Source organism: Panthera pardus, unplaced genomic scaffold (genome assembly GCF_024362965.1).
Source record: "Panthera pardus isolate Hobbes unplaced genomic scaffold, ASM2436296v1 HiC_scaffold_24, whole genome shotgun sequence".
NCBI lineage: Eukaryota > Metazoa > Chordata > Mammalia > Carnivora > Felidae > Panthera > Panthera pardus.
The window spans coordinates 416492-441715 of NW_026526810.1; the positions used below are offsets into that span (position 1 = coordinate 416492).

At 44.5% G+C, this 25224-nt stretch overlaps 1 protein-coding gene across 4 annotated transcripts in view; it reads left to right on the forward strand.

Moving 5' to 3' along the window:
• Positions 1-13647, forward strand: part of NTRK3 (neurotrophic receptor tyrosine kinase 3) — a 381805-nt gene extending 368158 nt beyond the window's left edge. For 2 of the 4 annotated variants that reach the window (XM_053888749.1, XM_053888745.1), the window contains 3 exons: positions 2035-2076; positions 7515-7673; positions 11541-13647. In XM_053888749.1, the coding sequence (XP_053744724.1) occupies positions 2035-2076; positions 7515-7673; positions 11541-11726 (387 nt within the window). In that variant the 3' untranslated portion in view covers positions 11727-13647. The remainder of the gene's footprint in view (positions 1-2034; positions 2077-7514; positions 7674-11540) is intronic. The other 2 variants (XM_053888744.1, XM_053888746.1) reach the window with 1 other exon arrangement.
• Positions 13648-25224: the final 11577 nt, after the last annotated feature.

Below are 25224 nucleotides of genomic sequence, written 5' to 3' on the forward strand. Positions count from 1 at the left end.
AACCAGGAAATTAGGTTTGTTATGCTGTTCTCAAGCATGTGAGGACACACACAGTGAACAGTCATTGCACTTTATGTGTATACTTTTGGATTTAATGATACTCGGCGGGTTTTTACATACATGATCTCACTGGAAGCAGGAGACGTTTCACTCCTGTGTTGAAGATGAGGACGTTGAAACTCAGAGGTTGAGTGCTTGTCTAAGGTCACATCACAACCCAGGGCTTCTGACTTCCAATGTATTGCTCTTTTTGTTATGTTACTGGCCTCTTGAAATATTTTAGTTCACTTCCAGAGGAATGCCTTATAAATTGCACTCACATTGGTGGTAAAAATCTTGATACAATTTTTCTTCGTGAAGTCCCTGCAGCCAATTAATACTCTTCTAATGCTTTTATTCCCAAACACTTAAGCTCATCAGAGTTTACACCAGCACACTTGAATTCCTCCCTCTTTGTAAATTGGGAGATTTCAGTCTGGAACACCTCTTCTGGATTATGTATAAAATCCTTAAATGAAGCAAACAATCAGCATCAATTTGAAGGAATCCATTACTTAAAAATTTGCATCAAAAGGGATGTTTCTATATTCCTGACTTTTTTTTTTTCCATCAAGAAACCAGGTAAAATAAACCATTCCACAAGATTCTATCGCAGACATAATTTTTCTTTAAAAGAACATCACCTTCTAGGGGCACCTGGGTGGCTCAGTCAGTTGAGCATCCAACTTCAGCTTAGGTCATGATCTCATGGTTCATGGGTTCGAGTCCCACGTCATGCTCTGTGCTGACGGCTCAGAGCCTGGAGCCTGCTTCAGATTCTGTGTTTCCTTCTCTCTCTGCCCCTCCCCTGCTTGCACTCCGTCTCTCTATCTTTCAAAAATGAATAAATGTTAAAAAACATTAAAAAAAAAACACCTTTTGAATCAGAACTTATGTAAATTAGGTCTACTGGTTTTCCTTCATTCAGGTGTTTAGTTTTTCCTTTTATTATTTTTAAACATTTCAAATGTGATACATGATTGTGATAAAATTACAAGCAGTATAGAAATACATATAGTGAAAAAGTGGGATTTCTTTTTGGTCAGTGCTCACTCTCGCTTCTTTCTCTAGACTATATTTCTGGATCATTTTCTATGCATTTACAGACTTACACATTATTCCCTTTTAATGTACTTACTTATGTATGACACATTTTTACATAAATAAGAATGCTTATATATATATATATACATATATATGTATATATATATATATAGTCTTGTGTTTTCCTTTAATGTATCCTAGACCTGTTTACACATCACTGCACATACTCTACTATGTTCCTTTTAACCACTACATATCTATGTATAATGATGGGCAAATTGTTGCCCTTAAAAACGATGAAATAAAAATCCCCTTCAACCAATAGTTTTTGCTTATAGGACCAAGTATTTTTCTTAGGCTCCTTAGAGGTGAAATCACTGCCTTAAAAGGCACTCAACATCTGTAGTGTAGACAGATTCTGCCAAGCTGCCTGCGGACAAGGCTGCACCAAGTCTTAGCTGTGACCCTTGAGAATAACTCTATCCTCGTACCTTTTCAAGCACTAGATAGTTTCAATCTTTTCAATTTTTCCCATATAACATTCAAAAGTGTGTCTCTTTATTGTTTTAATTAACATCTCTTCATATGTCTGTGCTCATTTGTAACCCTTTTGTGGACCATCTGCCCTTATCCTTTACTCATTTTTTTTTTTTTTTTTTTGGTCAGGTTGCTGTTTTAAAGCTAATTTAAAGGAACACTTTATAATATATGAATTTTAATCCTTTGTTACATATATTGCGAATATTTTCTCTGTCATTTGTCTTTTAACTATGCTTATTTTGTATTTTGCCATGAAAAAGTGTTTGGTTTTTATAAGTTGTATCACTAAATCTTATCTTTTATGGCTTCTTGAACATGTGTCATATTTAGGAAGGCCTTCTTCTCCTGAGTTATACAGATACTTTTCTAAGTTTTCTTCTAATATTATTATTGTTTTGTTTTTATGTTTAGCTCTTTAATCCATCTGGAAATGATTTTTGTATATGGTGTGAGGTAGGTATCTAAGTGTACTTTTCAAATGAATAGTTCATTGTCCCAACACTTTGACTACTAACCCATCATTTCATATATTAAATTCCAATATTATACATGGGTCTGCTTCTGGACCCTGTTTTGTTCCATTGATCAATGAAATTTGTCTATTTCTATGCTAATAACACCGTGTGTTCATTCCTGTAGTTTGATAATATGTTTTGCAATCCGATAGAGTAAATCTCCCTTGTTGTTCTATTTCAAGTGTATTTTAGCTTTTATCAAGTATTTATTCTTCTAGACAAATTTTGGTATCATCCTGTCAATTTCCATACATCATTCCATTGGGGGTTTTCATTTAGATTGTGTTGAATTTGCAGACTAATTTGAGGTAGGAATGAGAGATTTATGATATTGTCTTCCTATTCAAGGAAATGACATATCTTTCCACATTTCAGATATTCTTTTATGTTTTTCAATACTTTTCTTTAAGTAGACTTTGTACATTTTCTGGTTAGGTTTATGCCTGGGAATTAAGCTTTTTTGTGCTATTAAGCAACTTATTTTCTATTAAATTTATTACTACGGGTATATGAGGGTAGTTTGATTTTGGTAGGTTCATTTTATAAATGGGTAGCTTATGAAATCATGTAATGATTCGAATTGCTTTTTAGTTAAATGCCTTGAATAATCTTACCATACGCATGCATTGGCAGCTTTGACTCTTCAGTGTTTCTGCCTTGCTTTTATTCTTGCTTTATTGCATTGGTTGGGACCACCCTAATAGTATTGCATAAAATTAGTGACAGAAGATACTTTGTATGCTTCTAAAGTTTTATTAGTACATATTATATTTAGTAAGTTAAATAAAGGAAGTTACCTTCTATTACTAATGAATTTGGACATTTAATCAGGTAAATGTGTTGGAAATTTTTGGCATCTTTTGAAATTATGGATTTTCTTTTATCTTTTAATTTAGTGAATTAAACAGTAGACTTCTTAAGACTAAGGCATCCTTGCATTTCTATTATAAATCTTATTGAGTTATAATATGGAATTCTTGTAATATCTTGCTGATTCAATATAACATTATTCATATTTGGAGGCTATATTTATAACATAACTTTACATGTATATAGATAAAATATCTATGTCTGTATTCATATATTTAAGGCTGTATGCTATGTTTGACTGATTGATTTTATCATCAGGAATATTCAAGTTACAGAAAATGAACTGGGAAAGTTTCTACTTTTTTATTTTTTGCTTTGGAAAAGTATAAATAGGATAAAAAATTTTAGAACTTACCCCAAAAAACCACTTGGACCTTGTACATTTTTACTGTATAGAATTTTTACTATAATTGTAATTGTTTTGTGTTTAGATTCTCTTCTTTTTTTTTTCACTAACCTTTTCTAGAAACTCAATTATGGCGTCTATATTTCCAAATTTCTTGTTGTAATATTTTTAACATTTTACATTTGTCTTCTCTATATCTCTTATTAACCTTGCCAAAGGTTTATATTATTTTGAAAGAACTGGCAATTAATTGTAAAGGTATAGTCTCCTTTTTACATTTTTTCCCCTTTTGGTTATTGTTTTACTTTGCCTTCTTTTATACCAATTCCTCATTTTATCCTTGTTATTTATTTCCTCTTGCTTTCTATGATCATGTAGGTCTTTACTACTTTTGTTGTGGAATCACATTTTAAATTTTAATTAAATTATATTTTTAACTATTTTAAAAATAAGTGCTTAAATGCTGTATTTTTTAAAAATTACTTGAGCTATATTTCATAGGCTTCAATGAACACACACTTAATTATTATCATAATAAATAATTTTACATTTAATTTTCAGTTATTCCATTATCAAATTGTTCTTTAATTGCCCAAAGAGAAACTTTTTAAAGTTACTCTTTTGTTGTTAATTTCTATTTGGTACAGAAAATGTTTCTTTTTTTTAATTTGTAAAAATGTTTTATTTATTTCTGAGACAGAGAGAGACAGAGCATGAGCAGGGGAGGGGCAGAGAGAGAGGGAGACACAGAATCCGAAGCAGGCTCCAGGCTCCGAGCTGTCGGCACAGAGCCGGATGCGGGGCTTGAACTCACAAACCAGGAGATCGTGACCTGAGCTGAAGTCGGATGCCTAACCGACTGAGCCACCCAGGCGCCCCTAGCACATATTTCTTTATTTTTGAGAGCAAGAGAAAGAGAGAGCAGGGGAGGGGCAGAGAATCCCATGCAGGCTCCCTGCTGTCAGCACAGAGCCAGATGTGGGACTTGAACCCACGAACCACGAGATTATGACCTGAACTGAAATCAAGAGTTGGATGCTTAACTGAATGAGCCATCCAGGCACCCCATTTTTTTAATGTGCATTGTTTCTTATGTACTGTGTTTTTTCTTTTGGAATTTCAGATTTCTTTTGAGGTGTAATATGTGATTGGTTTTATAAATTGTTTCAGATAATTGAAAATAATGTTCCAGCTTTTTTAGGGAGGCAGAAAGACAACCATAATAGTCATATCTATCAATTAAAACTCATCTCCATTTTTTAATTTAAATTTTAGTTAGTTAACATACTCATCTGCATTTTTAAACGTATCTTCATTTATCTCGTCCTCTTGATCTATTTGTGAAAGAAGTGTTTTGATTTTCCATTATAATGGTAGTTTTGTCAGCTTCCTTTTGCTTATATCCTATTTTTACTCTTTGTACATTTTTGTTGCTATGTTACTTGGAGCCTAATAAGTCATAATTATCATAATGGCGAATTTTGCCATCTTGAAATATGATATAAACTACTTTCTCTTTATTTAATTCTTGGCATTCTAAATTTTTTCCCACACATATCTAATTTTCAATATTTTACATTTAAATATTGTCTATTTAATATTCAATATTTTACATTTAATAATATATTGTGTACATATGATTTAATATATTTTATATTATATTTTAACATTAGCATATTTAATATATATTCCTTTTTTCTTTTTACTGTATTTTTGCATTCTTTCATTTCTAATATTTTCTGTTACTTTCTTCTATGTATGTCTTTTCTAAATAACACACATCTTGATTTTTTAACATAATTTTTCTCTTATTTAAGAGGCAGTGCAACCCTTTTGTATTTAGTGTCTATAGCGGTATTATTTAAACTTCTTTTTCATTTTGTGCCACATCATTATCCCATTCCTCTTTTTGGTAGCCTTTTTGGTATCGGCCAGAGATTTTTGGTTCTTTTTTCTAACAACTGGTTTGAAAGCTGTATGTACTATTTCTATTCTTCTAAGAGCCACTTAAAAATTTTAGCAAGGAAATTTAAACTGAAACCGTTGTAATCAACAATTGATGACTGTCTACCTGCTCCCTTTCCCTCCCAAAAAGACAAAGCCTTTGTCAGGCTTTAATGATTTATCTTCCTACTCTTCTATGTACTTATGTGAAATTATCTGGAGATTTCATTCCAGATAAGTACTGTTAATAGGTAGCAATGGTAGTACTCTTAGCATGATTAGTATTATTATTTACTTTATGTCTCTATTTTACTAGAAGACTTTATTAGTCATTATATTACATTTTACTATCAGATTAGCAACCATTATTTAGATTTTTGTTTTTAATTTTAGAAAGTGAGAGACAATGAGAGCAGGGATGGGGCAGAGGGAGACGGAGAGAGTGAGAGAGAGAGGGAGAGTGTGAGAGAATCTCAAGCAGTCTCCTGACACAGGCCTGGATCCCACGACCCCTGGGATCATGACCTGGGGTGAAATCAAGAGTCTGATGCTCAACCATCTGAGCCACCCAGGCTCCCCAACCATTATTTAGATTTAAATTGCATTTTTGTGTGTGTGACTTATTTGCTGTGCTGTATTTGTTATGTTCCAAGTCATTGTCTAGTTTAGATTATTTTCCCCCTGTTTTTCTGGAATAATCCTCAATTAATTTTCTCGTCTTTATTTTCTGAAAAACCAAGAGGGATCAACTTTCTGAGTCTTTTCTTGTCTGAAAGAAACACCCTCGTTTGTCTTTACACATGACACAGAGCTATCTTGGTTATAAAATCCCAGGTTGAAAATAGTGCCTGCAAATCCTTATAATCATTTATCTTCTAAAATATTTCACGTAGATAAGGCAAACATCATTTTCCTCTTTAGACGTAAGAGTGCCCATTTCCCAATAAGTCATTCTTTCCTAAATGTTCATTATTGTTATACCTCCAACTGGCCCACTGTAAGAACAAGAAATTCTGATTAATAGTTCATCGGGACATTTATAGAGAGCTCTTTCTATCAATGGCAAGCACTTTTCTAACAACAAATTCTATGTATTAGCCAAAAGTTCCCGTTTCTGATGTTGTATTTACTAAGGATACAGTTAGTTCCTGAGTTCTAAAACAAGCCGCGGATTGTCTTATACTTACACCATACATCTAGCCTGCTGGTCCATGAGGATTTCCCTAATGTTTTCTCAGGAAAGGGTACCCTGAATGTCAGTCACTTCCTCTTGTCCTTGACTGTCAAATCTGTAGACCCACGGGTGGGTCTTCTTAGGCTATTTAAAATGCTTATTTATTTTTGGGAGAGAGAGAGGGAGAGAGAGAGGGACAGTGCAGGCACATGTGGTATGCTAGTGTGCTAGTGGGGGAGGGACAGAGAGAAAGGGAGAGAATCCCAAGCAGGCTCTTCACCGACAGTGCAGAGCCCAGTGTGGGGCCCAGTCTCATGAACCGTGAGATCATGACCTGAGCCGAAATGAAGAGTCAGACGCTTAACCATCTGAGCCACCCAGGCACCCTCCCTTAGATTTTAAAAGACACTTTTCTTACTGGACTTTGAGATGTCGCTAAGAACTGTCATAAATTCTCTTTCAGTCCACCTGATTTCTTATTAGCAAATGGCTTCCACACATTTGGAACTTCCCCGTCCCCTTCACTTGAAACACTGAGTCTTAAGTTGCGATGAGAAATACAGGCTCATCAGGTAGGAGGTGAAGTCATAGTTCTGCAGGTTAGATGCACATGAATAATGTTGTGCTTTAACCGCCGTGGCCAAGGAGTTTAACCTGCTGCCTAAGTACTCCTGTACTTGATGGCCTCCCTCAGTGACTCTGCTGACTTCCCGTGGACCTCCTTTCAAGGTTAGGTTCGCTCTAGTACCAGATTCTAAAACGTCTCCCACCCCGAATCATCTTGGGGCCTTTCTTTACGCTCTGTGTCAAGGAACCCACTTTCCCTTAGGGGTCATCTCTAGTAGCTACTCCAGCTGCCTCCAGTGTATAGATCTTGGATGTCAGTGCCCCCACTGGGCCTCTGAGACAAGTTGCATCAAGGTGTGGCTATCTTAGAATAAGAGGCATGGAGAGCACATCTACATATAAAGAGTGCAGACAGGCATGACCGACTCTGGTCATCTGGTCACTCTGTGTGCCCCTCTGTCTTGACCCCTTTTAGGTGGGAGGACACACCATGCTCCCCATCCGTTGGATGCCCCCTGAAAGCATCATGTACCGGAAGTTCACTACGGAGAGCGATGTGTGGAGCTTTGGGGTGATCCTGTGGGAGATCTTCACCTACGGAAAGCAGCCGTGGTTCCAGCTCTCAAACACAGAGGTACAGAAGGGGGTAGATGGGAACCTCGATTTGGGTGAAGGCTGATAGGAGATGGCTCAGGCCAGGACTTAGACATAGTATACAAAACATCAGGTGGGGTTTGGAGCCAGCAGGGCATACGTAGGCAGAAGCAAGAGCGGGGAGCTTCTTAGTAGGAAAAAAATTATAGCTGTAGGAATTGTGGCATAATTGTCAAGAGAGCATGAAATCAGATGTTTAAATTGAGATGCAAATCACGGTCCTGTTTGTTCTGCTACACTTAAACATCACACATGTTTCACTAAGACAGAAAATGAAAACAAAGAACAGCTCTGAGTTCTTCAATTGTGCCATCTTGTGGAAACACCCAAATTATCTGGATTCCCAAAGGCTTTGGGCATCCCAGGGAGGTGCAGCATGGTAGGTCGGGAAGGCACATTTCACGTTCTTGATAGAGCGACGTGTGTGGACTTCCAGGAATAAAAGGACCCATAATAGTAAACATAATAATAATGAACACATTCTATGTTTTTATAATTTTGATTTGTAATAATAAAAATATCAGTAATCAGATTTGAGCAATGGTTAACATTTAGTGCCAGGTACGTTTCTGAGCACGTTAGCTGTAATAACTCAGTACTTTCCACAGATACCTGTCGAGATTCAGGGCAGAGGGAAGGGAACTGTTTGGGGTTCTGGAGAGGACTGGCCAGAATCTCAGAGGTGGGAGCTTCTGTGGCATGGAGAGGGCTTGGGCCATGGTCACAGCAGTCCTGGCTCCAGAGCCAGTCAGGATGGTTCTCACTTGTGTCTGGACCAGACTCATGTTGCCTTGGAGAACTCAGTACAGTCAGTGGGCAGTAAGGGGCTCAGATTCCCAACCAAGCAGACTGATAAGAGAATGCAATTCTTTTTTTTTTTTTAAATTTTTTAAATGTTTATTTATTTTTGAGAGAAAGAGTGCATGAGCGGGGGAGAGGCAGAGAAAGAGGGAGACACAGAAGCCAAAGCAGGCTCCAGGCTCTGAGCTGTCAGCATAGAGCCCAATGTGGGGCTCGATCTCAAAAACCATGAGATCGTGACCTGAGCTGAAGTGGGACGCTTAACCTACTGAGCCACCCAGGCACCCCCACAGGAGCCTTTGAATATTACGATTTTATCTGAATATTCAAGAAAGTATTTTTGTTTTGGGGAAGCTGTGTTCTCCTGTGCCCTAACCACTAAGTTTCTAAGACTGAAAAGAAGGCATTTCTTTATGTCTATAGTATCTCATCAATCACAAGCTAAATGAGTCTTAACCACATTTCCCAAAGTAGGACAAGACATTTTAATGACCTTTAAAAAAAGAAAGTGTATCCAAACCCATTTGTTGTAGTGTTTTGAAAAATTGTTGCTGCTTTCTTGGGCAGTGGGATTGGTGGTAAACACAAAGGTCCCCACAACCGTGCCCACACATACGTGCATGCATGCATATGCCCACCCACATGTGTGCACACGTGCACACACATGCACAAACATGCACACACCCACCCTCATATGCACACACATGCACACACATGCACAAACATGTGTGCGTGCAGATACATGCATGCATGCATGTACCCACCCGTGTGCATGCACACGTGCATACACATGCACAAACATGCATGCACAGAAGCACACACACATCCTAGGCAGAGCCTCCATGTAGCCTGGTGGCGTCAGTAAAGAGGGGATCTGGGTTGAGGGACTATTGGTGTCAGTAGAAGATCTGCCCTGGATACCCAAGTGGGCTTGTACTAGCCAAGAAAGTGTTTCTGATCATTTTTGTTAAATGTTTATTTATTTTTGAGGGGGGGGGGGGGAGAGAGGGAGAGAGAGAGAGAATGTGCAAGTTGGGGAGGAGTAGAGAGAGAGAGAGAGAGGCATAGAACCTGAAGCAGGCTCCAGGCTCTGAGCTATCAGCACAGAGCCCGACGCGGGGCTCAAATGCACGAACTGTGAAATCACGACCTGAGCTGAAGTCAGATGCTTAATCGACTGAACCACCTGGGTGCCCCAACGTTTCTGATCATTTTTAACACAGTTCGGTGAGACAGTGGCCTTGAAGGTGGGCTTTCTGCCCTCCAGCCACCTGTCCCACGCCACCCTCCAGAGCCGCCAAGTGCTGGCAGCTACTGATCACAGGTTCCTTTATGGAAGCTGACACCCCAGCCAGCCCCACCCTGCAGAAGACGCGACAGAGCACTTTTGGTCGCAGCGTTAACAGCTGCTGCAGTCTGAGCTGGGTCCCTTTCCGTGGAGGTGAAGGTAATGGAGTGTGGAGACAAGGCTCTAATAAGAACGGAGAATATGAGCAGCTGGAGACCTATCGGGCTGGCACAGAAATGAGTCTCGTGGGCTGGCTCCAACCCCCGGGGTGAACAGGACCAGGAAGGTGCTGACACAGTGAAGGTTTGACGGGCTGTCCTGGGGTCAGAGTGACATGAGACAACATGGCACTGTTGGGGTCAGCAGGGGGAGACAAAAGAGAACAAAGGCACTCGTCTTGCCCAACTGAACACAGAGTCACGGGGGCAAAGACACTAGAGGCACTCAGCTAGAGAAGATTCTGTGTATTTTTATCATTACAACCCATCTCCGAACAAGGAAACTGGAGTTCGGGGCAAGTTGCCCAGAGTTAGGGAGAAGTTAAAACCAACCCAAGTCGTGGAAGATGAAACCTTGAAACGTCACGTATTCGAGGTCAGCAAAGAAGTGCCTTTGATGGGGCGCCGGGGTGGCTCAGTCGGTTGAGCATCCGACTCTCGATTTCAGCTCACATCATGATCTCGCCGTTCGTGTGTTCAAACCCCCCGTCAGGCTCTGTGCTGACAGTGCGGAGCCTGTCTGAGATTCTCTCTCTCTCCCTCTCTCTCTCTCTGCCCCTGCCTGTTCATGCTCTCTTTCTCTCCCTCTCAAAATAAGTAAATAAACATTAAAAAAGAAGAAGAAGAAGAAGAAGAAGTGCCTTTGAGAAATTGGAAATGAAGCTCAAATTACAGGCATGGTCCCCACGTGGCCTGCTGGGGTGGGTCCCACCACACGTTATTTGTTTTCTTCCGACTCCTCCTTAGGCCTCCCCTTCAGTACGTTTTGCCATGCTTCGTGCTCTTGGCTTCGTTTGCATTTTACGACACTTAGGAGGTAGTCGAGGCAGACATTTGATCCCCATCTTCTAGATGAGGGTGCTGGGACCCTGTGAGGTTAACTGACTTGGGCCGGCCACCCAGCTGGGCAGTGGTGAATCGTGCAGCAGTCTTGGTGTGAAGGATGTTCACAGAAACCAAATAATGCGGGTTAGTGCAAAGAGCAGGGGGTGGGGGCTTGCTGAGAAAGGGACCCGCGAGGTGGCTTAGAGATAAGCAAGGTGCTCTACACAGAGGCTGGGAGCAGGAGGGGAGCTGGCCAGGAAGTGGGAGCTAAGGGGAGGGAGGCATGGAGGGGCCAGATGGTGTAGAGCTCCTTCAAGGGGGTTTCAAAGTCATTCAGGCTCATAAGAGGGGAGGGACAGGTCAGATGCCAGACGCTGCTGCTAAGTGGCAATGAATGCAGGGCGGCATTCAGATGAAATTGAGGGCCAGAGAGGAAGAGTCAAGTACAGGGGAGAGTGTATGTGGGGGAGTCCATGAAGACCTGACCCAAGGGGCGGGGCACAAAGGGCAATGGTGGGCGCGGCCAGCCACCTGCACAGGACAGGGGAGAGACTCGGGGCTGTCTCCAGCCAGCCTGCCGCCCGTGCAGGGGGGCACCCCGGCTCTGCGCTGGAGCCCCTCCGTGAAGTCGTCGCCTGCTGCTTTTGCTGGGTGTGAGCCGCGGGGCCCCGGCGGGGCTTTGGATGTAACGTCCTGCCGCTTTCCACTTTTTCAGGTCATCGAGTGTATCACCCAGGGTCGTGTGCTGGAGCGGCCCCGAGTGTGCCCCAAAGAGGTGTACGACGTCATGCTGGGGTGCTGGCAGAGGGAACCCCAGCAGCGGCTGAACATCAAGGAGATCTACAAAGTCCTTCACGCTTTGGGGAAAGCCGCCCCCATCTACCTGGACATCCTCGGCTAGCGGTGGCTGGCGGTCACGGATGCGTACTCTGTTGCCTCCTGTCTCCCGGCCTCACATCCTCCCTTGTCACCTCACACTCCTTTCTTCCATCCTGACTGAAGCGAACATCTTCATATAAACTCAAGTGCCTGCTACACATACAACACTGAAAAAAAAAAAAAAAAGGAAAGAAAAAACCCTGTAAGGCAGTTTGGCGAATATATATATATATATACATATATATATTTATATATCTAACTATCTATCTATCTATATCCACAGACAGAGAGATACCTTCTCTAATACAGAGAGAAGCTGCTGACACAGAAACCATAAGACTGTAACAACAACTCAGAAAATCTTAAATATTATAAACGCAAATGGAAACCCCCTTTGACGGAAGCCGGGGTCCCTGCTTCTTCGGCCCCGGCTTTTCGGAGCCGAAGACCTTGACGACACAGAGACGGTCTTCGTGCTGGGACAGGAGGAGCTGGGGTGGAGTGCGAATTGTTCAGGCGATTACCTGCACAGGTGCGTTTCCCCTCCCCGGCCCCCCCTCCCCGAGCTCTGCACAGTTGCATGGACAGACCCCATCAACTGCACTCAGGATGCAGTGGGAAAGAACACCGGACGGGGGGCCTCTGGAAAGCCTCATGTCTCCCCTGACTGTCGCCTCCACGCCTTCCCCTTTCCTCTGCTTCAAGACAGTTCTCCCATTTGTCCATTCTGGAAAGTAGAGTCCTGACGCTTTTGGAAGTCAGTGAGGGCGTGTACCAGTCAACACGTAACAACCGACAAGACACAAAACCATCATGACAATGGACTTCATCCATCTTGGGTGTAAACCATGCTCACGTTCCTTCCTAAATTTGAAAGGGACGTGCCATTTATTCTCTGAACCTCAAGAACTGGACGTTCTGGACTTAGCCACAGAAGAAGAAGCTGAAATTCGAACCCTCCCCGGCAAGGCACTGCCTCTTGTCTTTCCCTCTCTGGAAAGACTCCTCAGCCCCACCTCCCGCATTCGGGCCTTTGGGGGAGTTTGGGGGCGAAGGGAACGTCCCCCGTGTTGCCCGCAAATGTGGACGCAGCAGGGTTCCGGTAGCAGGAGACTTCGTTCCTTGTAGGTCGTTATAAAGTGTGCCCCTCTGTGTCCTCTGTTTCTCATCCTGCCTGCCCAGGTCCCCAGCCCCCCACTTCCCGGGCCTCTCGCAAGTCCCAGGTGAACCTCACTGCCAGGGAAGGGAGCCAGGTGTAGCGAGAGCGTGGGGCAGCGCTTGTATCGGGGAGCGAGGCGGTACCGTGGGCAGCAGCCAGCAGGGGAGAATCTATCTGGCACCTGCACCGGCCCCTTGGCATTCTCCTCACGTTTCCAGGCCCTGGAAGGATTGATGCATCTGCCTTTGAGCTGCTGTGAAAATGCAGGGGCTGAAAAATCGCTTTTGTGGGCTGGGGGCGGGGGGAGGGGCCGAGGCTTCTCTGGGAGGTGTCCGCCGCGGGCCACGGCCACAGGCGCGGCATCTTAATGAGGACTGAGCCCTGACCAGGGAGAGAGAATGAGGCGTGTGGGCTGGGGTCCTGGCCGCTGCTGTCAAGGGCTGTCACGGGGGCAGATCTCCGGGCCTCCCCGATGCACGACAAGGAAATGCTTCCGGAGGGCAACCGCCTGGCCCCTCCCAGCTCGCTGGCCCCTCCACCTCACCCCAAGCACAGAGCTACCTAGTGGACTGGCCTTTGCCCAGTGGGAGCCTCGGGGAGTGGGGGGCTCGGGCCCGCACCCTGCCCTGCCAGCCGGAGGGGCTGTCGGCGGCCCCGGGCGGCCTGGTCAGCTGCAGTGCGGGCATCCCTGTGGGGTTTGGGACAAATCCTGTATGTGTGGTTTTGCTTCTTTTTTTAGACCCACAAATGTTTTTATTCCAACAGAAAAGAGCTGTGCTCAGACTGTAGGCCTCGGTTGGGAGTCAGGGATCAGTGGGGCCGCTCAGCTGGGCTGGGAGGGGAGCCGGAGTTTGGTTTAGGGTTTTCACTGTGCTGGGTTCCCAACCCAAAGGACTTTGGAGGAGAGCTGGGTGGACCGACCACCTCAGAGGAACCCTTTGCTCTCCTGTGGCAGGTATCCTCCTGTCTTTCCGCCCAGAGGCCGTGGCTCTATTCTGGGGCCTCTAATGCTGGCTGAACTGTGCCGTCTGGTGTTGAGCAGGGTAACTAAGAGAGAGGTGAGCATGGAGGGGGGGCCTTGAAGGGGAAGGGCCTTCTGGTTAGATGTGAGGCCCCAAGGCTCCCGTTGCTGCCAAAGCAGACCTTGTGTGGCCTTCCATCTCACAGGCTGTGTTTCTAGAACCTCATGGTCACTGATAGGCTGGGAAGAGGGGGTGTGGGAAGGAGTTGGAAGCTGCTGGGCACCTGGGAATGAGGAACCTTCTAGGGTTTCACCTCAGGGTGCAGAGTCATCACGGCCTAATGGAAGAAGACAGTTCCTTCGGGAGCCAGGAGCCCTGGAAGAGACGGAAGTTGTCTGATTGTACAGGCCCTCGTGCTGGCCATGGGGATGTGTCTGCATCATGTCCCCTGGAAGCCGCTGCCTCTCGTGAGGGCAGAGCAAGGGGCAGCAGAGAGGGAGGCCCGGCTTTCTTACCCCCTTGTCGTGCTCTCTTTGTACAGTCTACATGTTGACTTATATAAAGGCAAGGGAAAAAAAAGCTTTTTGGAGGGTGAGGGAGGCAAAGACTAGGACTGTGGTCACTGAAGGGGCACCCAGGGCCCTGGGAGCAAGCAGGGGACATTATCCCTCCTGTGGTGGGAAGCTCGGCTGAGACTTGCTCTACTGGGTCTCAGTCTCCTGTCTGCGAAACAAGAGGTGCCTGTTCGTCTCCGGCCCTTCAGGGTCTGAAGTGTTTAGATTCTCACAGTGCTGAGTCACTGTGCCATTGTTCTCGGTAGCGCCCCGGAATGCTAGGGTGGCCCTCCAGGGTGGCCCTCCGCGGGCCTTGCGTGGGCAGGGGCAGCTGCCACCGGGGGCTCGAGGGCCTGGGCCCACATGGGTCCTGTAGACACTCCTCTCCTTCTCGGTGCCTCCGTCACAACGGCAGATGTCCGAGATGACTTTAGACCCAGAGGGCGTGTTTGGTCTTTTTCCCCATCCCCAGCCTCTTTGCACACCTACAAAGCTCTGGCGAAGGCCTATCCATCTATTTATTTTCAAAGAGCTCAGTGTGACTAAATGAGTCTTACAGTGACATCCCATCAGCCAGGGTAGCCACCCCAGTCCGTCCCACTGTCACCCCTCCACACCAAAATCCACATTTTAAAAAAGCATGCTAGAGGGACCGTGAAGATGCGGTTGGATGCAGACACCATCGTGAGCCTTGGGGGAAGCTCCAGGTCCCTGAGGCTGACCTCCCTGCCATGTCTTCCTCATCTGGTCCCCTCCTGGACTGAGTGACAGGGACCTGCTGTTGGGTGCCCACCTTGGAGTAAGGAGGCATGGCCAAGGGTCCTCCCTGTTCTTGACTTTGGACGTGAACCAGATGCCACCCTCTTATTATATCCCTGACCTCAGTGGATCTCGAGACTCACTGAGCGTTCTCTTGCTAACAGACGAGAGACTTGTGTTCCTCCACTCAGCAGATCATGCCCAGATCCTCCCTGGAGAGAGGCTTCCCTCTGGAGGCCAAGGAGCCTTGGTCCTTCTGGGTTCAGGTTGAACCTTCCCTTCTTCTCTAGTGATGCTTATCTTGTGGAATATACTAGTGCAAATATTTTTGGTGCTAAATACTACAGAAACCAACACCCATAGGAGAGCTGACAGCCAATTTCTGGGGGTGCGTGAGACACCCCCTCAAAAGCGGAAGGATTCCGTTGTGCTGGGACACTACAGGATGCATGGGAGCTTGGGTGGGAGCATGCAGGGATGTGGAAAGACCGTCGAATTCCCAGCTCTGCTCTTGGTTACCCAGGTGACCACGGCCAGGTCATAATCTCTCAGAGTATCAGATTTCTCATCTGAGACATTTGAGAGACCAGGATAGATATCCTTGGGATTCTTCTCAATTAAAAAAAAAAAAATCTGTTCAGCTCCCACCTATCTTGTTTTCTCTGCTTTTTTACTTGCTTATCAGAAATAAGAGACAAGATGAAAGGCAGGTATGGAAGGGGAGGAGCAAAAGTTACCCAAGGCAAGAAATTGTTTCTGGAAGGCACATAGGGAAGACTGTAGTGATTGGTAGGGTGGAGGGATATTGGGGGGTGGGGGGACAGGCACACGGGCTCACCGGCTGCCGCCTGGCCCCATGGCTGATTTCCGCAGGCTTTCCTTCCTCAGCTAGCTGGCTACTCCATTCCACACCGACGCACCTTGAGCCGGCAGAAACCATTCCAAGATAGGGAGACACGCCTGTGTACCTCTCATGCAGGCCACTGGCAATTTGAACTCAGAAACCAACAGATGTTTCCCTTCAAATGCTATTTCCAGGAGGTAGGATGTTGGAAAGAGGGCAGTATTTTAGGATGCAGGCTCTTCACCCAAGTCCTTTTCCTTTCAGGAATGATGAATGGTGTCCTTGCTCCTCTTTTCCCAAACTAAACAGCAGCCGGATTGTCTTGTTCGAGGTGTGGTTACTGCAACAGGCAGTCTTGGGCTTTGAGAGCTTCGCTGTGCTTTGCTGAGAGTCTGAAGCCAAGAAACCCCTCTAGGTGTTGATTGAATGAGCCATGTCCTGACAGGCTAGAGGACCACTCTCAGATGCCCCCGGGATGGCTATTGTCAGCTCTGGTGGAGCCAGCCTGCTAGAGTACCCAATGGCATTTGCCTTAGAGCAAGAAATGGCACCCTTAGCTCAGGGCTTGGTGCTGTAGCCACTTTGGTGTTGGTCCCTGGTGTGCCAAACTTTTCTTTGATACCAAATAAAATGTTCAGGCTAGCACATAATAGGTTTTAAAGGGAAATTCCAAGTCTTTGTATCATTGTTAAGATCTCAATATAGACTCCAGAAAATGCTTTGGGATTGCTTAACATCATTGGTAGCATCATCTGAGGGGAAGTATAGGCCCATGTACATTGTATGTTTATGTCTCTATATTCAATTAGACTGACTTCAGTGAAGTTCTGCTTGGACTCAGCAAACGGATTCCTTGAAGCTTGGTCTCTTTCAGTCTCACATTCCTTGGAGATGAGCTATCCAGACATGGACTGGCCTACAAGAGACAGAAAGATGCTATTGGGAAATCTGTCATTTTGTAAAATTTGGTCATTTGGTGCTCCCTGGATTAATGCTGGTGACGACATTCTGGGCATCTGAAAATCCCTCCTTCTGGCAGTCTGATAGATTACCTTGCAGGAGTGCTTTCTACTACTTTCCATTTGGGAGTCAGCATTGAATTTACCAGGACTGTAGATGCAACCACTCCCTAGAAGGGTTGGGACAGAGAGAATGTGAGATGCCGATCATGCTCACTCTTTTGGAAAAGTGACTGGTGGATGTGGTGAACATTTGTGTCACTACTTTGGGCATTAGGACTTTTGCTGTAAGCATAAACTGTTTCACCCTAAGGAACTGAATCATGGCTTCTGATAGAGTCTCTGTTTCCCTGGTGCAATCTCCCCAAGCATAGTTTTCCTTGACTTCCTAAAAAAATTCTATGCGTTGCAAATGGCCCAAGTGTCAGTGTGCCAATATAGATGCTTTCCTATTTCACAAGGAGATCTGTGGAGATTGAGGTCCCCCTCAAAATACTTGGAATTCTTGATCAAAGTAATAAAATTCAGATTCCCCTTCCTCTTTCGCTAAGTTCCAAATTTAAAACTAGGCCTTGTCTTGCAGTAGGGATGGTGTCTTAAACCAGTGTGCTGAGTTATTTCCCCTCATACTGAGGCAGGACAGTAAGCTCTGTTAATTTTTCCTCTAATCACCAAAGTAAACATTGCTTTGTGTGCAGTGCTATGGCCCAAACTTGTAGTTTGCAAGAGACACTTCTAGCCAACAAAGCTAGACGTTTCTAGATGTATCAAGAGAACACAGATGAGGAAAGTCCTGAGCATCTGAGGCTCAGGGCATCTGAGAAGTACCTTGGAGCTCAGGTGTCTTGCTTTCCAGTTTGACATATTATGAGAAGAATTGGTTTGTTCTCACTTTAGACAATGACCAGTGTAGACGTCCTTCATCCAAGTCCAAAGGAAGACTGAGAACCCTGATATCCACTATATTCTCGAACATTGTTTTGGATGCAGTTTCTCCGAAGCCCAATGAGAAATGTCAGTACTCAAGTCTAGGTCTGATAGTTATTCCTTCATTTAAGAAGAGTGTATGGAAGTCATTAAAAAAGAAGAATTTTGTGATATGTTAACTGGGAGGACATATTCAAATGAATAGCTTCCTTGAATGTTTTGTTTCTTTCTTGGAGAACTCTCCGTGACCCGTCTCCATTTAACAGCTATGTGACGTTCAGCCGATGCTTCTGAGCCCACCTCTGGGGTAAATGAATAAACCTGGTCCAGGTGATTTGATTTCTGCTTTCTGCAGAAGAGAAGTAAATCTCAGTAAAGAAGATTTTCTTTCATTTTTGTGCTTCTTACTTTTTCCTTTTTTTTTTCTTTTGGCTGTATCCTCTTGCCTCCATGAGACTGACAATCCAACATCTACTCCATGAAAGTCTTAATGTGAGGTGAATTCCAGGACCACAAACAGGACTTCAAACAGTGAGAAAATTGGTGCTGAATGATTCGGCACACAAAGCAGAAAACCTTCATTTCCTGCAGGCAGGATGGAATTGACTGTTATATTAAGACTTGTGAAGGAGCCCTGCCCCAGAGTAATTTCGATGCTGTCAGACAACGTTGACATCTAGATTAACCTCTGTGCAGTGAAGTTTACTGCAAAGCTCATTGGGATGCAAGTGGTGTATCTCTGCAAATCCCATCTGGAACCCTCGGTGGCCCATCCCTTCCCCACCCACTGCTCAGTCCATCCGTGAACTTTTGGCCCCCAGGAGCAGAGAAGCCATGACTGGGGTCTGAGCCCAGCAGAGGGAGCTTCTTGACCTCTCTCTGACCACAGTGCTGAGCCAAGTTTTCCGCTCCGTGGGAGTGACAGTGGGGGTCACTGTCTTGGTTTTTCCCGAGGGGACTGCACATCAAGGCGTGGAAGCCACTCTGCTGATGACAAAACGGCTTTGCAGCATATCTCGACGCTGCACAAAGTGAAATGGTTTATGAAGAATCAGTGTGCACTGCCTCAGTGAACCCTGCTCTCCCCCCCTACCCCGCTCCCCGGGGTCCCCCAGCAATTCTTGGTGTGGATGTAGCAGGTCAGGGCTACAGCCAGGTGGCCAGATGGGGTGGTGGGTTCTGATGGACAGGGCTTGCCCTGGGTCTGTGCAGGGGTTTCCCACAATCCTTATGGGAGAGAGGCAGCCCCAGCTCCTTCCTCTCCTGGTTGGGACAGAGTGTGTACCTCTCGGAAGGCCCGGTGTGTCAGCTCTTTCCTTATGGGGTGGTGGGCTCCAGCGTGGCCTGGACCCTTTCTGACCCAACTGTGCCGTGCCACGTGAAGGCACAGCGGCCAGTGGAAACCTCAAATCTGAACTCACGGCTTCTTTACAAACCAAGGCTGTTAATTACATCAGAAGTCTGAAGAAAAGGCCTTTAGTTTAGATTCCGACTCCTCCACCTTCAGATTCCCTCCTTCGGGCTGTTCCACACCATGCCGGGTGTCTTGGGAAACTGACCTGCGGAGTTTAGAATACCGTGAAGCCCAGACAGCATATTTCTCCGGGGGTTTTACTGATTCTGATTCTCTCTGAAATTGTTTTTCCTACCTTGCCTCTTGCTTTGAATAGGAGTAACAGTCTCCTTGTATGTTCTCAGATATTTCTTTAGGAGAAATGAAAGCTTCCGGCCAAGGACACTGTGTTTATTGACTGGGGAAAATAGATTTCTGGGCCAACTAATGTCACAGTCATACAGAGGCAAACCTGAGGACATTATTTGAAACCAATTATCAGTGTTGCATTTTGTTCTAGATGCTCAAGCTCACGTAGTGCAAACTACATTCATCCCTCATTATTTATAATACTTGTTTAAATGCACACATGTGCACGCCATCCGCCCCGCCCCCCACGAATGCATCTTCACTCGTCTTGGTCCAATATGACCCAACAAGCCAATGTGCCCTGCATGTTCCTCCCACTGATATCTGTGTCTATGTGCATGCAAGTAAGTGTGCTCCAGACATGTGGCTTCTCAAACTTCTCTACAGCTCATCTTTTCTTTTAATATCGTCACACAGCCTGTGACTTTCTCCACTATGGATCATTTTATGAAGTTAGGGTGTTTTCAAAGGAGACTGGATCCCAAGTTTTCAGAACCTTCGTATTTAAAGGTTGGACTAGTTTTCTCAGAGAAATACAAAACCAAACTAAACCTTGATATAGATTTTATGTAATTAATTTGGAGGATGTTCGGGCGGGGAGAAGCACTGAATTTTGGCTTGAATAATATGTGCTAAGTACAGATATACATGTGAACTAGTTCAAGCAGATTCCTGAAGCTATCTTCGAGTTGAAGCCTTTAGATAGGAAACTCAAAACATTCAGATTGAATCAGAACTTGATGAGAAAGGGTCCGATTTTCCCTGGGAAAGTTAGATGTTCCATGGGACATGGAAGGAACACTGGGTTGGAAGTGAGCAACTGCACTGGGTGTTACTTGGTGGGTGGCTGTGCACAAGTCACCTCAGTTATCTGGCCCGAGGTGGAAGTGTCCTTAGTATAAATGGGCAGCTGGCAGCTAGTTGCAGACTAGCCCTCTCTCTGATTCCAGTGAGGGCTAAGCCGATCTACTTCACCCAGGGACGGCTCCAACCAGCTGTCATTAAAGCGCACCTTCTCAAGTCTCACCCAGAACAGGTGTGCACAGCCTCCCATCCTACAGAGTCAGCCCGGTGTTCATCTTGCAGTCAGTTCCCATCTCACACCTGCTGTTGAATGCTGTCCAAACTCTGAACTCCTATGGTCCATCCGCTGTCCCTGACTCCAGCCCTTAAAGTCTGGCTTTTATCTCTGAAAGTCAAGGAAAGCCCTCTGGGCCCATCTCCTTCTTCCCTACCCTGAGCATCAGCCGTGCTTGTGATTGAGCCTAGCTAGGTTCCTGGAGAAGAAAACTGTATGTTCTAGCAGCCATCCGTCAGTCTCTTTCCAGCTCCATGGACCAAGTGATTAGCTCCTCATTAGCACCTCATCAGTTGCTTTTGCACCAGAGACTCTGGGACAACAAGCCTATTATAATGCCTCAGTCTGTCTTTTTGAAGTCATCCCTTCCTTCCGGCTCGATTGAGAAAGGAGAGCCTGCTACCAACAGCTTTTCCTTCAAATTTCTCTGGCTTTTTCCCCCCGCTGGCTGTTAAATATACAGATAAATGGTAAACCGTGGCTTTCTCTTTTGTTTTCCAGGCCCCTCCCAGTGTGAGTGTACTATGCCCCTACGGAACAGGAGCACCACAGACCACATGTCAGCACAGTGTTCATTTATTTAGTGGAATGGTTATAATATTGACACAAATGTTTGCAGCATCCAAATCTTGAGGGGGATAAGAGGCTTTTTCTATCAAATGAGATCTTTACTGTGATGGCACAAGAAGGGTTTATACCTTAAGAACAGCAATGAACCTGAGAACATGCTCCCTCTTTAAGGAACAATGAGGTGGAAGAAATCACTGAGAAATCACCAGGACACCAGACCCTCTATTCCGCAAATCACGATGTTTCAATAGATGCTTCAACTCTGTCCTTGACATGGCTCTAAAAACACAATAATGAACTGTGATCAGCTATCCACATTTACTACTAAAATTCATCATGTCTAACCCAACCCCTATTTTTATCAAATATCATTTTTTTTCATAACTCTGGGGATAGTTCAATGTTGCTTTTTTTTTCTGGGCCCCTTCTAATATTTTCAGTGAGGTTTTCTTTCATTTTTATTTCTTTAGGAAAGACATGGGGTCTATGTTAAATATTGTCTGTGATAAAATGGCAAGTGAGATGGAGGGAGGTGATGGGCTGAGGACACAGAGGACCTCTGAGCTCGACTTCCTGCTGAAAAGCATTATCCCTTTTGTGCCTCAGTTTCTTAAGCTACAGAAAAGAGCCGCTAACAACCCCCGTCCTGTCACGGAGGGTTGTGATGAGCACCCAATGAAGTCATAGCTGTCAAAGTGCTCTGTGAGTGCCACAGGACCCCTTGAAGAGGTAAAGCCCCCTCTCTGGCAGTGAGTGTTGCAAATAGGCTTGCTGATGCCGAGCTGTGAGCGGCTCTGGCATGTGCCTTCTTTCGAGGCACACAAGCAGTTTCTCCTTCAAATTTCTTAAATTCCCCCTGCAGTCCGGTTTCTAGATTGTGGCGTTGGCATTTTCCTCTTTGGCCACTGAGCTTTGAGAGATGGAGAATACCTTTACAAAAATATAAGCAGAAGGAGGATAGTTTATCCATTTGGCTTTGTCATTGAAAAGAGATTACTGGTAGGTTTTGTTTTCAGGCCTGGAACCCTGAACATTTTATAGCAAGATGCCGTCTCCTGCTGCATTGAACTCCAGATCATCCGTTGTTGATTTTATGAGATTCTGTAGATTTAAATGTAATGTTTTTTAACTGAAGACTGTATGAAGCTTCCTTTATAAATTGGGTGGTAAAACTAATCTTGCAGGAAGTACCCGAAGTGATAATGATCCTGAAGCAGCTTTGCATTCATTCTGGGGCCAGCATTTTGTACATGGGGAAATAACTTTAAGATGGAATGAACTGCTTGAGTGAAGACCAAATGCTAAACCACACTTCTGATAGCCTTGAGCACCAACAAGTAGGTGTGAGTGGGATTCCCACTGAGAAACGCCTCTGATTGAAAATGAAACCCCTGACAGTAAATCCTGAGGCCAGATTGCCAAGGTTACAACAGTGAAGTCATTTATAGCCCCTAAAAAAATCCCAGGTGTTTGTAGCATCAGCCACTATTTTAGGTACCTTGCAATGGTGACTACTTGGCAAGGTTAATCTTTAGAGTGTGATTTCCTTTAGATTTCCGAGCCACAACCAGGTGTGATGTAACTAAGAGCTGTGCATGATTAAAAAAAAGAAGATTTTGATCACTCCAGAGAGGAATCAGAATAAAGCCGAGTACCTGAAATCCTAAGAAATCCACAAATATTTTGCTCAAGTTCAGACTTCTGTTTTCTCTTTTTACCTTGGGCTCAATTTTTGTTTGTCTTACATAGAAAAGCAACATCTCCATGCTGGAATCCTGTCCCCCCCCGCCCCCTGCGCCCCCTGTAGCTGTGCAGCAGCAGAAAGCATTTCAGCTTTCTTTGAAAGGAGAGTCTAAATTGGGTTATGACTAGGATTTTAAATTACGGTGTGAAATTGGAGAAGGCAAGCTAGTTCAGGGCAGTGTTCCATAATTCATTCTGATAATCCCGAGGAGATGACCTCCTTCACAGTACTGTGAAGGCCTGCTTTGAACAAGCCATTTCACTGTGTAACTTCCTAGTGACAAGACTGATTATTTAAGGATTTCAGAGGTATCATTTGAGAAATAACTCACTGCAAGTGGAAAATTTGATCTAATATGTTAACAGGAACAAGAAGAACTTATTTTAATGCTTTTTTCCCTTTCCTGAGAATTTAGTCTTTTTGAGGGGCTATTGGGATACTTCCTTTTCAAGGCTAGAAAAGATTAATTATAGTTCATGTCTAAAAGCAAAGACTCCCCCAAGCCCAGTAGAGTCGGAAGCAACCAAAAATGGCCCATGGTAATTTTCTGTTACCCCACAGCATCAAGGACCCTTCTTGTTTATGTGTGTGGGCCATGGTGGGTAAGCTCAAGGGCACTGTCCAAATAAAATGAAAAGAAAGCAAGTCAGGACAAGAACATTCTCACTTTGAATGTGAGAGAAAACAGCACTCCTGCTTTCTCTGGCAAAAAACTGTGTACTGTTAAGGGAAGAATTATGTTCCTTCTTAAGTAAGTTTCACTTTCAGAGAGAGAGAGAGAGAGAGAGAGAGAGAGAGTGTGTGTGTGTGTGTGTGTTGGCTGAAAGGGGGTGGGTGGAGCCAGTAAAGAAATAGTTCTGGGTTTAGACCTTAGACATAGTAAAAGCTCTGCTCAGTTTCTCAGAATGTGACAATAAGATTGGGGTGGAGAGAAATTCAGGGGCCCATATTCCAGTATGTGGTAACATTTTACCTAAATATCTCCTTCAGGAACTTTTAATCATAGCAAGTCAAATCAATCCCATGTCTGTAATTGGTATCAGGAAAAAGAAGTATGTAGGTAATTTCTGCAGCCCCTAATGCTTTTCTAAGAGTTGGAGGTCCTTGCATTACATGAGGGAATATGTAAGTAGGGACTGAATGGGGAGATAGATTGGATGAACTACCCCATCAGTAGTATGGCAATGCATTAATTCTGTCCTGCAGGAAAACCAGGGTCACTTCAGGGCCACTTTCATTAAAATGGCATAAAAAGAGGCATTTGAAACATGTTTTGGGACCTGCTACCTACAGTCAGCCTCTGCTGAATGAGTTTTCACTTTGATGAAGACACAGTTTCTGGCTGGTCAGTGATTCCTGGGTTATCTGTTTTCAGCACCAGGGACAGCAAACACCTCCCTCAATTGAATTAAAACCTATCTTGATTGGCCTTCCAGGCAAGGCAGAGTAGGTTTTTCCTTTACTTCCTATCCATGGGGGCCTCCGCCTGCAAGACTTTATTCTTAAGTTCATGTGTTCACATCTTTTATTTAGCTCTAAGCCTAGTGGCTTAGCTGTTTTTGTCACATTCATCAACAAATGTTGAAGGCTGGACTAATACTGCCAGGTCTCCTGGCTCAGAGGAGTGGAAAGAAAGACACCTAGACATCAACGGATGGCACACTTAGGCAGAGGAACCCCCTGCAGAAAGTCTTCACAAGGCACCATTGATTTGTAAACTCCCAAATGGGAGACTGATTATTGGCAATTGCTTCCTTTTTTTTTTATCTGCATGGTTCCCATAAAGTACAGGTCTACATTTTATTCTGTGTGCATTTGTAGGTGATATTTCACAGGAGCTGAACAGAAGCTATGAGCTTTGGGGGAAGAAAAGGGCCCAGTAATGCTGTTAGTAAGCCTTTTGGAGACTCTAGGTAGGCACTGCTTTGAATGCCAGCAGCCACCCTTCAGATCTGAGTCCTGTTCAGCAGCTAACTTTGCCTTAAACAATGCAAATGGCTCCTTGAAGCCTTCATCAGGCCAGACTGAAGGGTTACCCTGAGAAAATGAGCATAGCAGAAGCAAATGTTTTCATTTGGCATTGTGATTGGCCAGTTGTCATTTAGCACAATAGTGTATAAATGTCATCATAGAGGTACCATTGTCTTCTTTTAACAATCAGCTATATCCTCCTCACTTTTGTCAGGATGGCCCCCGGGCTGAGAAAGCAAGACAGTCACTGCACATTTCATCTTAAATACTGTCTTCTATTTCATAGACGTT